Here is a 16,533-nt window from a genome sequence, read left to right as displayed (position 1 = left end):
TCTTTCAAGCCCTACGCACCTTCAGGCATAATGCTTGGAAGAAGCCGCCTGTGTGCAACTACAAGACTTTTTTTGTTAATAGGGTCCCAAAGGGAAATTCTGGAGGCAGCAAACATTTTCCTTCAACCTCCCCCATGCAACATTACTGTGAAGTCAAGACCCACAAGGGATAGCAAGATTCCTACAACCAGAAAAAGACAGCTTTCTTTGCTTTTAAAGAACTGGGCTGGCAATTGTGGAGAGCATGTCTGTAGTACTCCGTGTTCAGGAAAGACTGCGCTTGGGGGAATATCCAAATCCGCAGCAAGCGCACTGGCCAAAAGCAGGCTTGCTATGCAAAACACAGAGCTTTTCACCTTCTTGGTATAGAGAAAAGAAAATCTGTACTGGCTTTCACTTGGCTTGGAATTTCATCCTCCTCCTTGCCCACTGCTGAAATTAGTCTGTCAGAGCTCAGGCTGCCAGGCTGGTTAGCTCAAACATGAGGTCACACTGGGAAATGCGGATGTATTGCAGCTCCTCAGGGATGGCCAGGTGAAAACTGGAACAAGTTGCCCAGAGAAGATGAACACTGCCAGGAATGGGGAATCCTCAAGGCCTGGCTGAATGTGACTTGGAACACCCTGGGCTAGTGGAAGGTGTCCCTGCCCATGGTAGGGGGGGTTGGAACTAGATGATCTTTAAGGTCCCCTACAACCCAAACCATTCTATAAAAAGTGAGGCCAAGAGCAGAGCTTCTCCCTTACAAAGCTCTGTAACCCTGGGGATACACAGGGGTCCCAGCCCACAGACAGGAAGATAATAAATAAAGACTGCACCTAACACAGGGGCTGGAAACCTCTCAAGGGTCACAGGCCAGATGCCAGCCTCCTCTTTCAAACAAGGTTTTTAATGTTCTCTGGTAGTCCTACTGGCAATCCCAGGAGATGCTGCTTCTCTCATGGTGTAGAGATTCTGAGCTCAACACCATTACTCCATGTTCAGTGTGTCCAGCTACCAATATCAATGCCCACACCAGAAGTTCTGTTCTTTAGTTTGTGAAAACAAAGATTTTTATTATTTTTTTTTGCTAATTCCACCTGGGATCATCATGTGAAGATGGTTATCTGTCAGCCCTTTTCCATCTCCAATACTCCATTTAATTCCACACCTACTTAACTACATCCTGGATAGATAAAAAGGGCAGATTTCCCTTTCTGGTTTTTTTCTTCCATTTGTTTTTTTATTTTTAATGAACAAACTTTATCTCCATTAGATCTTAAGCTGTGTGTGTTGTGGGTGTTGGCTAGAGTCTGAACTACGCCAGCAATTTATCTGCGTGCATGTTCTCCAGAGGGCTGTGTATTAAATCTTGTTTACTTGCTTGTGCACTGTATGCTTTCCATTTTCCCATGGCTCTGGGCTAGGGAACAGGGGATCACAAGATGTGCTTTAAAAACAGAGCTCTTCTACAAATTGATTAAGCTTCAACATAGGAGAAACTTGTCTTTCAGTGATGTCCACAACATGCCAAAATGAGTACTTGACTGGAAGCCTGTGGAATAAGAAACTGCTAAAACAGCTTGGGAGTTGTTTGGACTGGTTCACAGTATTACTTGATGCTATAAGAACTGAGTGAGTTATAACTGGGAGAGAAAAAGAATGACATTTCTTGCAGTCATGCCTGTGAGTTAGCAAAGGCTTGGCTTGAAATATGTTAAGATTCTTGTTTTCCCCTCCCAGTTCAGTAGTCATCTTCAGAAGCACATGCTTTCAGGCTGGGAATTCAGAGAGGAAAGAAATTACAAGAGCATGCTCTGCACAGCCATTCATCTTGTTTTCACCAAACAAAACTAATAGCCCAAAAACTCCCAAGCTTGTCTTAATTCCCCACTCCCTAGCCATTTTTCAGCTAGTCCATTCCCTTTTGCACCAAACCTTCTCACAAAAACACGGAACAAACACCCAGAGACAACAGGATTTATCGAGGCAAAGCCCCCACCTCTTCTACTTGCCAGAATACCTGCAGATTTGCTACAGAGCAAAGGCTCAGAGAACTGTGCCAGGAGGTGGGGAACAGCTTAGTGAGCCAACTGATCCGTGCTCTCCATAGGCTGAAATGCCCCAGGAGAGAGAGAGTGTGAGACTTTCATGGTGGAATGCTAAAAAGCACCTTTCTGTCCACACAGCAGAGTTGCAGAGAATGCAAAACTTTGAGGGGTTTTTTAGTGCTGTTTTGTCTGCTTGGTATCCAGCCTCACCCAGTTAATGCCCCAGTAAAGAAACTGCTTTGAATTTATGTTGTGACAGCAGGTAATATGGGTCCAAGCTGGAATATTTCCCTCTCCCACACAGTAATGGAACCATAGGCAGGCTCTTCTAGCCAGCTCCCATGCACCAGGGAAAGTCCGTGCCTAGAGAAATCACTGGGGGATAGGGTGTAAGTGCTCTGAATTTGGTCATATTATAGCCTCTGGTCACTGGAACGTGTTTTAGTTCTTTCTGCAAGCACAGTAACTACTCAGCTACTGAGCATGTTCCTTATGGCCACAGCTATAGGTACTAACCACTCTGTATTGAGTGAAGCAGACTGTCTGACATCACACCACTTTTCTGCTTCTTGAGCTCTTGCCATTCACCCCATCCTGCTTAAGCTACAACACTGAAATGGCTCTGGTGCCTGCATTCCTTTCTCAGATACACAAAGCTGAGAAGACTGATGAGCCACTTCATTTGAGAGAATTAAAAAAAAAACCAACCCAAAACCAGAAAAATACACTCCCAGTATCAATGCCTGGAAACATCAGCTGGAAAGAACCAGGGATCCTTTATTCAAATGCCTCCCTCAACAAGCTTTTTGTCTGTGCCATCCCAGCAGGAAGCCTAACATATTGCCCGAGAGCTGACAGAGATACAAACTGACACCACTTCAAGGCTGATATGGATTGTGGGATTTTTTTCCCCTTTAAAATCTGTTTGATGGAAAGGAAGAAATTATTCTGCTCCTTGACTAGGAATCTCTCGGAGAGCTGTTCACCCAAGAAGCAAGGCAGTACTGCAGACAGGCGAGGAGGTAATTTATTAAACTCAGGGCTAACTGACCTCCCATCAGAAAAGCAGCCTCCCCAGTTCCTGTCCCTGACAGCTGCCAGGAGTAGGAGCATTCTGGGACTCTCCACTGCTCCAGAGAAACACAAGAATCACAAAGCTCAAATCACTCTCTGTACCCTTGGCAAAAAATGCAGGTATATTATCTCCACACTTCACATCTGGCTGCAAAAATCAGGCCCTGCACAGATATGAATTGCAGAACCACATCTGTGCAGGGGTCTACTAATTTTAGAGCCAAAAGTGAAATATTTCTTGCTACAGGTCTTTCCTACACTCTTCCACCGACTTAACATCAGAAACCATCCCTCTTGACATCTGGTAGGACAAATGTGCCATTTGGCATCATTCTGGATGAAAAGTGCTATAGGAATGCAAAATACAAGTCTGCTTCTTGAGTGGTATAAATCAGTGTCCCTGACTTACACTTGAAAAAAATGGGGCCTCGCAGTGCCTTTGTCTCTGTTCCTGACAGATACATCAGAGAAGTGCAGTCACATTTTTAGCTGCCATAGTAGCACAGCCACAGGGTCCTGTGAGAAGCAAGATGGGCATACTGCTGGGAATCACATGCTTCTCTTTCCTTCTGTCTTTTGTCTATTGTCTTCTATTTAACAGACATTTATTGTCTTCTGCTGCTGCTTTGTTTAGATACCTCGAGGGTCCAGTGCTATTTATCTCCACCCTCCTCCTATTAACTTGACAGAAGCTTTTGCCAGCCATGGAGAGAAGGTAATTCTTTGCCACAACTGCACTACATCTATCAACCTCATACTGAGAGAAGCCCAGGCACAGTAATTGCTGGGCAGGAGAGCACCACACTGTGCTACTGTAGTGGAAATGTGAGATCTTTGTGCTCAGGAAGGGCATGCCATTCTCTCCTGGTACCCTAGGAGCTGCTTAGCATCTGTTCAATTGGGATTTGTCTCACAGGCGTTAGATCTCTGGGAAGGACACTCCTGTTGCACAGTCTCAGCCAGGGCCAAGAGGATCAGGCAGTCTGTTTCTAGTAATGCTGCTCAATGACATTATTCATCTCCTCCCATACGCTGCACCTCCTAAAGATGGGTGTCACTAGTGAAAAGCGTGGCACAGAGGATTCAGGCAGGACATACAGTGACTGTGCTTGTTCCTAGCTCTGCAGCTTGCATCTCAAGCCTCGTGTCCCCAGTTTTTAGTTATCAAATGGGAATGACCAGGCCTACAACAGGAACGTTCTAAGCTGTGTTGTTAACAGGACGATATCAAATTCAGGTGGTGTCCTGCCCTTACAACTCTCTCTGTAGTGAGCATTTTGCACTCACTGAGACACTACCCATTCATCTAGAGTAAGTTACACTAGAGAGGCACAGCAACAAAGGCTGGAAGAAACATCCTGGAAGGTCATCCCATGCTGCTCCAGGGTTAAGTGATATCTAAACCAGCCCTGTGACTCAGAGCAGATGTCAGTTGGGGCTTGTTTATCTTTTGGCACTTGAGGTTTCCCTCCCTCTCCCTAAGCAATCTACTACTGCGTCACACTCCATTGACCATCATCTAGGGCACCCTCTTTGTTCCACCCCACCCTTTCAGCTTGGCCAATGTTTGAGTTCATATTTACACCTTGATATTGTAACCATAAGTAAACACAAGCCCAGTTAACCACAATAATTAGTATCTGAAGAGTAAATGCACAAAACAGTAAAGAGCAAGAGGACACCGAAAACTCTGTAGAAAAATAAGGACTGTGGAAAATGACTCTTCTGGTTGTTTAACTACATGTATGATTCTGTGAAACCATATGGTAAAATGCTCTGAGAATCCAAGGGCAAATAACAGGCCCTGGGGTTTATAAACTTTATGTAATTTATGCTAAAACACTTGCAAATTACCTTACTGTGTTTCCTGCAGTTGACATTGAAAGGCAGTCATTGCTGAGAGGAGTATGATGAGTGATGCTACAGCACCACACACTTTTCCAGACAGAAGGTCTCTGAAATGAACAGAAAGGAGTATTAATGATGTACAGAATTAGACACTATAGCTCAAAAGTTATAAAGTAGGTATGTTTATTGCGCGCAGATGCACGGGAGATCGCTCCTCCACAAGCGTGCATGCCCAAAGTGACGAACCATCTCACATTTATACAATAAAACAAATGAATATTCAATTAACGCCTATACATATTCGTTACCTAAACCCGCTTACTCTCGCTTCGTATGTTAATTAGCTTATCAGTCCTTTGCCTGGAATGTGGTGGTCTTGCAGGTTTGTAGGTGATTCATGTCCTTGTGACCATCAGATCTTCTCCAGCAAGAAGCCTTAGCACTCCCTCCCTCTAGATAACATTGGAATGTCTCTCATCCTTTTCTCATCCTTTTTATAAATAGCCCCTTTGTTAGAGGAAGAAGGGTAGTGTCTCCTCAAAGCTGTGTGAGTATGTGACCATACACCACACCCATGACCAGTCACCATACCCACATTCCTTGAGCAGACATATACAATCACAATCGATGTCCATTGTCCCCATTTCACACTATTTCTCCATATCATTAAAAGGCAGTTAATCGCATGAGAATTTAACAAGGATGGTGCCAACAGTCCTGTTTTCACCCAGACCTACATGGATTATCTGTCTTCAGCTTTATCGAGACACCGGTGTCTCCACCACAATGTCCTCAGAACTCTGATGGCTGAAGCCACAATGCTCTGGCAGCTCACGAGTCTAAGGTGGGCTATCTGTTTTGCCACTGCCAAAGTATTTCACTATTGTTCAAGAGGCCAATCTATTAAAGCATTTGGATATATCATCAAATGCCCCACAAACACATTAAAATAACTACACTGTTTCATGGAAGTTCAGGTTCTCCCTTAAAATACAATTTGAGAATTAGCTTTCTCTCACCCATAACTCCCATCTGCAAAATGCAGATTGTCTCTTTCAAGATAAATAGGTGGCATCTTACTCATGGAACTTCACATGGTTTGCTATCTAATCTATCGGGGGTGGGGTGGGTGGGTGGGGGGTGGGGGGTTGGGGTGGGGAATATCCCATCTTGTCATGTGGTTAGTTTTTGGGTTCTCTGTTATCCTGCAAAAGAATTTCTTGCCTAGGGATTGCAGCTGAATTGCAAGTTTTTCGAGAAGGTCAGTTCCTTCAGTTGTCTACTGTTTTCTGTAGAATGCTGTATTCAGACAGGCTCTCACTTCTCTTAATATTAGTATTTGACAAGTTCTGGCCTTACAACTTTAAGTAAATCAGAAGACTGCAGTTCCATTAATGCATAAATACATAGTGCACGCTTCACCAAAAACGCCATTCACTGTACATACCTCAGGCACAAGTTTATCTGCTACAAACTTTCAAGTGCACCAGCAGTCTGGAAGGTCAACAGAAATGGTATTTTAAGGCCGCCTGATCTTGTGCCGGGGACTCTGGGTTAGATATGCTCAGTCACAGATACCTGTTCTACCTGCCCACTCTGCCATCTGCACCTGAAATGCCAAAATCAAGACAGGCTTGGTGGCCACCAGCATTACCGGGGTTTTCCTGCAGGCCAAATCTGAGTCACAATCATGCCTACAAACCCTTGGTCACCAGTTTTATTAACCTGGTTTGACTCAGAGCAGAGTCCAGGTGATGAAATTTTGTTCCAACACTGCAATTGGCAAGTAGAATTGATGCATGAAGAAGAGATGAGCAGAACTGGCAAACAACAGACAATCCTTACACCATCTCTTCCTATATGCACCAAAACACAACTTCAAATAACACACCTGTCAATACCTTCAGCTAAGTGACTCAAGAAGCACATTCTCAGTACACCAGCCACCTCTTTCTCCAAAACTAGCTGTACACATGGCTATTTTATCATATTTTGTGCTCACAAAGAAGGGAAAAGAATTGAGTTCCTGACCTTTGGTGGGTTTGTTTAGAAAGAAACAAGGTTTGTACGAGGGGGTGTCGGATCACACCACATGCTGATGATCTCCTGGGTTGAGGGGACAGAACCCTGCCATTACCATCACCACATATGCTCTCCCACCTCAGAACACCACGGTGGATCAGTCTTGCACTCCCAGATCCTAATCCCAAGTGTCTGCATGGTGTGCCACACCCCACCCACCCCCCTTCCCTGTATTAGAACAGTCACTTCTCAGCTGAGTCAGTCACCACAACTGCAGAGGGCAGGATAAAGCCCACCATGTTTTGATACAGTTAGCAAAAGGGTGTCTGCCCTATCTCTTGTTGCAGAAAGGTGAATAGGGACATTAATACCATTGTCACAGGCTTGTCAGTATAAACAAACGTCATGCACAACAAAGATTGATCCCGGATACAGAATAGCCATGTACAAACAAGCATAACCCACCTTTTACTAAGGAACCAATTGCCACAAAAGGCTATTGAGGTGGAGCTGGCAAAAAGGATGATGGGAGCCAGAGAGAGCGGGTGATGATCCCACAGCTCCATGGGATCCTACCCAGACAGGCAGCATCACTTGGCTGCAAAGACAGACTTTTGCCATGAAGGAGCTTTCGGAGGGGCCTCCCAAAAACAGTATTTCTGCTGGAAACCAGTATAAAGGTACTGGATGCAGGTCCATCATCTTCTCTGCTTGTGCACCTAGTTTTGCAGTGATAAAGTTGCCACCCCCAACCAGTACCAGCAGCAGTGGAGCAGCTCCACTAGCAGCCTTGCATGGATTAAGGGGCTTCTTGTAAACCTGCAGCACCTCTACTGAGATGACTGCTGAGCTGCAGGTGAGGTAGAAGTGCAAGAGGGGAGGGACCATCCCAAATTTTGTTTGCACAAGTTCTCAGCCCTCAGAATAGGAAACCACCTGCTAACACCAGTTAGCAGGATCTTCACAGCTGTACTGAGTCCTGGGCAGAACATTTCAGTGGTGAAAGCTTCCCAGAAGGCACAGGTCCACAAGCCACTGGTGCAGGGTTTTATTTTTATGACTTTGTATCACACAGGAATTTCTCTGTTCTGCAATACATTATATTCCCAGATTTTCTCCCCTCATTCTGCTCTCTGTTCTCATCTGTGAGAACATATGATAAAGGAAAGCTTGGGACCAGAGTCCCTCACAGGTCTCAGAGGCAGCACAAAGGACTGCTGGATCTTTCAGTTGCCTGAACGGTGTGTTAAATCAAATAGCCAAACAGAAAATTTCCCACCTCAACTGTGCTGACAGCAGTTTTTAAAAAACAAAGGAGGCGTGTAAGATAGGGTGCAACTTCCTCAGGACGTTTTAGAGAACCATCTCATCAACCCACTCACAGTGCAGTTATAGGGTTGCTGAAATTGTCATGGTCTACACACAAAACAAGAAGAAAGAATCGAGACTCATCACTCTTGGGTTTTCATGGGCAGCTTGAGAATAACTGGATGATAAAATCCCTCACTAAAAACAAGTTTTCAGAATGCCTCTGCTCCTATCTCAAGGTTGCTAGGTTCATACACAGCAGTACTCCCCTTCTTCACTAAGGTCATACAGTTCTATGCTACCCCAAGGACAGCAGATAAACGGAAATCCTTTATTGCAGGACAAAGAAACACAGCCCACTGAGGAGAAAGAAATGGCAATACCCAAACTACAATTTTCAAGCAGCACTCCCTGAAATAGAAGCCTTTTTGCTCATGCCAAAAGTCAAACTTCACCACTACGAAGTTGATTTAAGTGCATGGGTGTGAAAATCTCATCAGCGTAGTCTGTACAGAGGAAGGCTGAATTTTCTACTTTCTCCATCCAGCTTCCTTTGGTCTGCCTATTGCCAATATGCAGGTAACACCCTGTGTAACTCATCCAATAGCTTCACATCACAGTGGAAAAACAGAAAGAACAAAAACCATGGAAGAGGAACAGACAACATCTACCTGGCAGATCGAAACTGAAGTGTATACACACACAGAGGAGATCTTTTAACAAAAAGCCAAAACAAACAAAGTTCAGGAATCAACAGGTGTGAGCCTCTCTCCCAGCCATTCTGATCACACACAAACCACATCTTAGAAGTATCTAGAAACTGTAACTCCTCCATTTCGCAAGACATAACTCTAACTTTTAGTACAAACATCAGATACTGGACATGCCTAGGCAGCCAGTCATTCTATCTCCTTGCAAATCTGTTTCCCCAGGCAGTTCTGGTTTATCCACCAAGTCATATTTTCAGTAAGTTCCTCTTCCCTCCAAAGGCCACAGTCATCTCAATTAGCTGCTGGGCTGTAATGTTTCTCCTCCAAAATTAAACTGCTGGATTTTCAGATGGTCCTTGCTGACATGAAAGTACACACTCCGCACAAACAAGTAGCAGCTAAAGGGAATTCAGGGTGACAGGAGGGATTAGAAAGATCCTGTGCTTCAATGGGGAACCACTACCCTGAGTCCAAACAGCTTACAATAAGATGAGACATTAAGGCATGAATCTGACACAGGACTTGCATCATATACGAATCATCAGCATCCTCAAAGATGCTATCTCTTCTGACCTCGCTTTTGTAGCAGCCAGTCTCTAGACCCTGGTTAGTCACACTCACACACACACCCCACCAAATCTGCTCTTGATTAGCTCAGACATGACTGCTGCAGGAACCTGGGTACCGATGAAAGCCTTGCCACTGACACAGAACACAATGCGCTGAACCAGTGCCACCAACACAGGGGTTTTCTACCTGTAGCCCACAGACTTGCAGTGATAATCAGAAACCTATTTACTGCCAGCAGACTGCATTTTCTCTGCAAAGTTCTCCTCTGCTACCAGAATTTGGGGTATCTGGAAACAAAAAAGTTGACATTCAGTCCTCTGATGCTGGAAGGCACTAAACATTCAAAGTATCACCTTTCAGAAGAGTTACTGAACCAATGTGGCCATCTTCACTTACTACAAACTAATACTTTCACCACTTCTCACCCTCCAATTTCCTTAAAATCAGCATCTTGAGTTAGTTTCTGCTTCTATCAATTATCAGTAGCAGAATTCCAACAACTGAGTAATAGGCAGAGCTTGCAAAACAATTTCTCATAACAACCAGGCTACTATTCTTTGTTTCCTTTCCAATAAAGGCTGTAACAGTGTTGACAAGGAAGACAAATTACAGAGGCAGTGATCCACAAAGTCCTCTCCTTCATAAGAATTACCATTTTAAGAAAGAGTTATAAAACAATACAATAAAAAGTTACAGGAACATTAAACCAATGTCACATAAATTGCAAATACCTATTTCAGATCTTATCTAATGTTATGGCAAGCAAACAACATTTAAACTCAAGTCCTGGCCTCTGGAAAGGTGGCTTAGTAGTCAGAGGAACAGGTCTTCTCTTCCCCCACGATGAAGTATAACCACAGGATCTGAAAACAAGCTTTTCCTCCAGTGACTCCCAGCTAGCTTACTGCACTTGAGTGAGCCAACAAATACTCATCCTACATACAGGTGTACACATACAGGTGTACACATACAGGTGTACACATACAGGTGTACACATACAGGTGTACACATACAGGTGTACACATACAGGTGTACACATACAGGTGTACACATACAGGTGTACACATACAGGTGTACACATACAGGTGTACACATACAGGTGTAACAAAGCCTAATTGGGGTGGGTGAGGGCGGGCTGGTGGATTGAAGGAAGTTTTAAATAAGATTTTTCAGAAAAGTTCTGGTCAGGAGTAATTGCTCAGAAAACAGTTTTCCTATCTGCAGTTACTAGTTAAGTTTAGCAAGTTACAGGAACGCTGGATAACAGGCAGATCACAACATGGATTCACAAGAGATTTGCTATGGAGAAAAGGACTGTGTATATCCTCCTTAATTCTCTCTGAAAGAAAAACTGCTTGAAGTCTTCAGTCCGAGTTAGGCAGAACGCGGCTGCTGTTTGAATACAACAGCTCCATCCAGCGGATAAGCAGCACTTGCTTCTCCTCTCCCACCACCTCAGCTACATTTACCTATAGAACACGCAGTATATAAACCTTCTTCCAGCTGTGAGCATTTTAGACCACATTAGAAAGCGTGAGCCATTTCAGGAGAGTGGTAAAAAACATCTCCAAAAAGAACTACACTTTCTACTGCCAGGAAGCTCTGGCAGCAGCAGATTACATAGCACCATCTCTCTCTAGGTGTTACCTTTCCTTGCACCAGAGCTGCAATCTCTTAACCCCTGTAGAGGAGAAAAGATTGACCCTGATGTAACAACTGACCATACCTCACCCTTGGATTTTACCACTGGGAACAGCTTCACAGCCAGACACGCTGCAGTGAGTCCACACGTGACCCCCTAGAGAAGGCAGGCAACCTCCTCTGCACGTTTGGCCCTGCTCACACTCCAATTTTGCAGATGCATCCAGACTGCTTGTGACTCCCCAGGACGATGACAGTTGGCTGTTTCATCTCTTTCCACAGCGGCATCCCTAACAATTTGTCTTAACACTTGCAAACAGTCAGACCCCCCCCCAGGAGGTTTGACACTACGCCCTCTCACAGGAAACAGGATCAATTATCCCCTTTCTTTGAGACAAATGAAGATGAGACAAACTATGTAATGCCTCCTCCTTGTTAGTTTATTGTTCCCAATGCAATTAGCAGTTAACAAATGTAATAAATCTATCCAAAGTTTTAAAAAAAATGAAAATCACAAAGACTTCCATGTTTTGCTCTGTTCCCATCCTAGCAGAAAGCCAGATTCAAATCCATGGTACTAGCACTTGGTCCCCATCCCCTGAGATTATCTTTAGGAATTCTTACTAACTAGTGCCACTTCCATAACTCAGTCTGAACACTTACTCATAGATCTGAGTCTCTGCTGCTTCACTTGACACTTACAGAAGACTCACAAGAAAGATCACATTACTAGAACACGTCAAAATGCCTACAAAATCTTACCTTTGTGAGAAAAGCTTTAGTCACATTATGGAGAAAGAATAAAACAAAATACCATTGACTTACCACAAAGAGAAGGTAGCAGACACCACTATGTTTTCCACCACCTGAGGTTGGGTTGGTCAGACAATTTCCAGAGAAATGCAGGTAGAAAAGGCTGCAATATCAAGGATTTTGTAGATATATGTCTCTCTGACCCTTTTAATACAGCTCTTACATTATATCAAAATGTGATTCACCAACAAAAGCATGGGTGGTCATAAAGGTAAAGCTGCCTTCTTAAAACAGGAGAAGCTCATGCCACACATTCACTGCTTGATTACTACACAAATTCCCTGTAGTCACCAAGTTTCAGAACCAGTTATTTCACTCCCCAGAGGAAATTAAATTCTCTAAAATTGACTGTTATCTACAACATGATTTTTGAACTTTTTTCCCCACCATTCTTATGTGAATAAACTCAAGTCTATTATAAATTCAGAGACTGTGGATTTAATTCCCTGTCAAATGCATGTAGCCTGGATACAGTGATTAGGAGACATGAGGGACTGGGGCAGGCAGGGGTGGAAAGGAGTGAAGGTTTTTCAGTGTTATGATAACCCCCAAAGCTTGTCCGAAAACTCCTGCTTGTTCTCCTCTGGCGGATATCAATGAGAACTTTTGCCTTTGATTCATACCCCTGAGGAACTTACACAAAATATTTAACATAGTTTGAAAAAAAAATCCCGTAACATCCCTGAACAACAGAGAAAGCTAGAATACAACCTTGTAGGTGCAAAAAGCAGGTTTATGGTGGGTTTAGGGCCACACTCTTTCCCATCTGTAACTATTCCCATTTCCTTCAAAGGAAAGGACGGTGGAAACAGGTTTATCAGATACACTTGACAAGCTCACCGGCACAATTCCCCATACCGTTGGCACAGCCATCTGTTTACACTGCTAATGCACTGGGCCAAGCCCAATTTACTGACTTTAGCCAGCTACAGAATGTAAAGCAGATGCTGTTGTATTGTGGAACATAAGGTTTACCAATTCCAGAAGCAACCTATGCAAAAAAAACCCATTTAAACGACCTGTATAAGACAGTCTCTAAACCTGAAATCCCTATCAAAGCTACCTACAGAGCCACAGCAGAATGATTCTGCTCACTTCCTCCTGCCTCCTCCTTCTCTACCTACTAGATGTCCTTAACTAAATAATTTCAGATTTTTTTTAAACCTGCATCTGTGGTTTAGAAAGACTGCCCAAGTTTGCATGTGAAGTGGAAAACACATCTAGTAACACTGAGGATGCAAAACAAAATGCTCTCATTTTCTCATCTACCCATGATTCGATTGGGACAACATTATCTATTCCTTATGTGCAGGATCAAGGGTTGTTAACAGTAGATGACACTAAAGCACGTTTAGTGGGATGTCAGGAACACACACGAATAAGAGCATCAGAAAATACGTGGCTACAAAACATCATAGCAAAGATCCAGGATGAACCATTCGTGACAAGTACGCCAGAGAGGGCGGCAACACACCCTGCACTGGGCGCTCTGCAGGGGCGGACAATCCATTTCAGCACAGGCAGAGCCCCAGACCATCACCGAGCACAGATTTATTAAACAGTTTAAACCGTCAGCACCTCATCCCACTGAACCCCGACGGAAACGACTGCCCTGACGCCTTCAACGGCCGCCGGGTCAGGCGAAACACCCGGCGAAAACCGCCAGCGCACACCGGGCCAGCCCGGGCGGCAAGGCCGCAGCTCGGGGGCCGGCGGAGGGGCGGCAGGTGAGGCCGAGCCCCCCCGCCACCCCCACGCGGCAGCCCACCTCGCAGGCCCCCTCCGAGCGGCCCGCAGCGCCGCCACACCCCCGCAGGGCCAGCGTATCACCAGAGGCTGCCGCGGGCCGCCGAGACAGACGCCCGCAACCAGCCCGGCCCGCCGCCATTTCAGGGTGAGGGGCGCGGCGCGGCCCCGCCTCGGGCAGGCGGCGGAGTGACGTCACTCGCAGCGCCCGGCGCCCACGTGGAGCGCATGCGCGTTGCCTCACACCGGCGGTTCGGCCTCGTCCCACCCTGCCCCTCCCCTCCCGCCCGGGGCACGCAGGCCAGCGAGGGAGGAGCCAGGCCCGTTCCGCGCGGCGCGGCGCGTGTGCGGTCGCGGGTGGCCCGGGGCTGGTTGCCGTAGCAGCGGGACCCCTCGCCGGGCCCTGCCCAGGCTCCGCCGAGGCCGCGGGCCTTGCGGCCACAGAGACCCGCCACGCTGGGCCCTGGCCCCCGTCGCCCTTCCGAAGCGTCCGCGACGGGGCAGGAGCTGCCGCCGGCCGCGGGGGCAGTGCCAGGGCGGGGGGCAGTGCCGAGGCTGGGGCTCGCAGGACGCCGGGCCTCCATGTGCTGAAGGGCCGTGAGAGGCCCCTCGGTGGCAGCGCTGATTCGGGATCCTCCCACCCGTGTCGGGGGCCTAGAGCTTGTCAGAAGGGAGAAGGGTCTCCCCAGGGGCCCTGACAGCGAGCCCCCGCTGCCCGCAGGTGTTCATACAGCCACCTCTCCACCCTACGGCCACCTCAGTGCCCTATGACCCTGTGTGAGGCTGAGGAAACGCTGTCAGTGTCATTTAAAGGACAATACCCGGAAGGGGAGATCCTGCCATAGCAACTGGTGAAATTTCCTGTATAAATATTGATGAGCCCAGAGGGAGAAGTAAATGAGAAGCCGGCCGGCCAAGTCGGGACGTAGCCTGCCAGTGCAGGCCCAGCAGCAGCCTGTGGACTCCAAACGCTGCCTCCCCCCAGCTGCCCCGACTCCAGGGTGCCTTTATTTCAGCCTTCCAACTGCACACAGAGAAAACATCACTTAAAACCCATGGGGTTTACATCTAGGCATCCCGTTGTTTCATGTCTTTGGCAGAGGCTTTTTTACTTTGCTTCACTTCTTTCTTAAATCGACCTAGGAAATGTCAGATCTTTTACCACTGTCCTGTTATGAACAGTATTGTAACACTTTGGTGACAGTGCTTGTAGTTGGTCTGGACAGAACAGGTTTAATGCCAGCTGCTCTGCCTTATTCAGCATATCATTGCTGGCATGATGTGAAGCTGAGGAGTTTGAGGAATTTTTCCAGAAATGTTCCTATTCAGAGAAGGCCCAAATGTAAAAGAAGAAATATAAAAATATTTTGGAAATAATCTGTAAAGTCTACAAGAGAAAGACTAAAAATCAACTAAACCTTAACTCTCCATTGCTTGCTTTCAAGAAGAGCTTTGGAAAAGATCCTGCTTTCAATTTTGAACTAGAGAGAAGTCTCATATACAGATTTTCTACATTTTCCCCCTTGCACAGCTTGACAAAGGAAACTGTGGCCTAGATACACAGCAAGCTAGGATGATGTTTCCCATCATGAGACTCCTTTTCACCCTTAATTCCTTCACATTGAGTAAGAAGAGGTGATTTTCAGACATTAGATTAAGTCATGACTGGTAGCAAACCCAGCTTGATCTCATGATAAATATGCCTTCATCTAAGTGAAAACGATTAGAAGATAAAATGATTCTTAGAAGTCAAATAGTATGGTGTTATAGAAGATACTGTAGTGGGAAACAGTGACCAGATAATGAGATATTTGGTTTCCCAGACTCAAAAGGATTACACAAAATAAAGCAAACCTAACCTTTTAAGAGATCATTCCCTAAAACTGGCTCAGAAAATGTTGCCTTCCTTTGTCAGCAGTTATTAAAACTGAGAAAATCCTCCCTGATAATGAAGCATTTCATAGGAGAGATAAGCACACCAGAAGACATTCAGTTAAAATTAGGAATGCTTATTGATTTACTCTATCCAAACCCAGGGCTGGTTAAGACTGTTCAAAAGACTTGATAAATTCAAGAGATTTCCTAAGTATGTAGTTTCCCACATAATTTTTAAATTAGGGTAACAGGATCTGAGTTTGACACAATCATCCTTATAGAAAAGGATGCCACCTTTCTGCACTACTTTCACCAGTGTCAAGAGGCGAAGAGATGTTTGTGTTTCCAGGCTGAAGTTAGCTGCTGGTTTTTTTCAGGTATGAAGATGAGCTCAACGAGGTCAGCCGGAACTGACTTGGCTCTGTTTCAAGAAGCCAGCATGAAGGAGGATGAAGCATTCCTTCCAAGGAGTTGAGAAAGACAACTCACCTCTGATCAGAGCACTAATGCCTTGCCTTTGGCTATTTGTTTTCCGACTGTAGGATTGGAAGCCTCTCTGCCAAGAGAGGTTGTGCAGTCTCCATCTTTGGAGGTTTTCAAGGCCCAACAGGATAAAGCGCTGAGTAACCTGGCTTGATCTCATAGCTGATACTGCCTTGAGCAGGAGGTTGGACTACAGTCCTCCTTAGATCCCTTCCAATCTGAGTTATTCCATGATTCTATTATTTTCATTCATTTTACATCTATTTTCTTTGGCTTTCTTCAGATATCAAACTGGTAAACACTAGGTTTGAAAGTTCATTTTTATAAAGCATGGCCAGAAAGAAGTTGTGAGTTTAACTGCTTTGCGTGACTGAGATATATGACCCAGCCAGAAAGAGGTAAAAATCTCTGTA

The 16,533-nt window shown here is 45.4% G+C and overlaps 1 protein-coding gene across 5 annotated transcripts in view; it reads right to left on the bottom strand.

Moving 5' to 3' along the window:
• The window catches only part of ST6GALNAC1 (ST6 N-acetylgalactosaminide alpha-2,6-sialyltransferase 1), a 29,889-nt gene extending 15,894 nt beyond the window's left edge, over positions 1-13,995 (bottom strand). For 2 of the 5 annotated variants that reach the window (XM_056358797.1, XM_056358811.1), the window contains exons 1-2: positions 12,029-13,993; positions 4,959-5,059 (exon numbers count right to left, since the gene is read on the bottom strand). In XM_056358797.1, the coding sequence (XP_056214772.1) occupies positions 4,959-4,984 (26 nt within the window). In that variant the 5' untranslated portion in view covers positions 4,985-5,059; positions 12,029-13,993. Of the gene's footprint in view, positions 1-4,958; positions 6,064-12,028 lie in introns of those variants that run through there. The other 3 variants (XM_056358845.1, XM_056358819.1, XM_056358805.1) reach the window with 3 other exon arrangements.
• Positions 13,996-16,533: the final 2,538 nt, after the last annotated feature.

This window comes from Falco biarmicus, chromosome 1, assembly GCF_023638135.1.
Source record: "Falco biarmicus isolate bFalBia1 chromosome 1, bFalBia1.pri, whole genome shotgun sequence".
NCBI lineage: Eukaryota > Metazoa > Chordata > Aves > Falconiformes > Falconidae > Falco > Falco biarmicus.
This window is presented reverse-complemented; position numbering and strand designations above follow the sequence as displayed.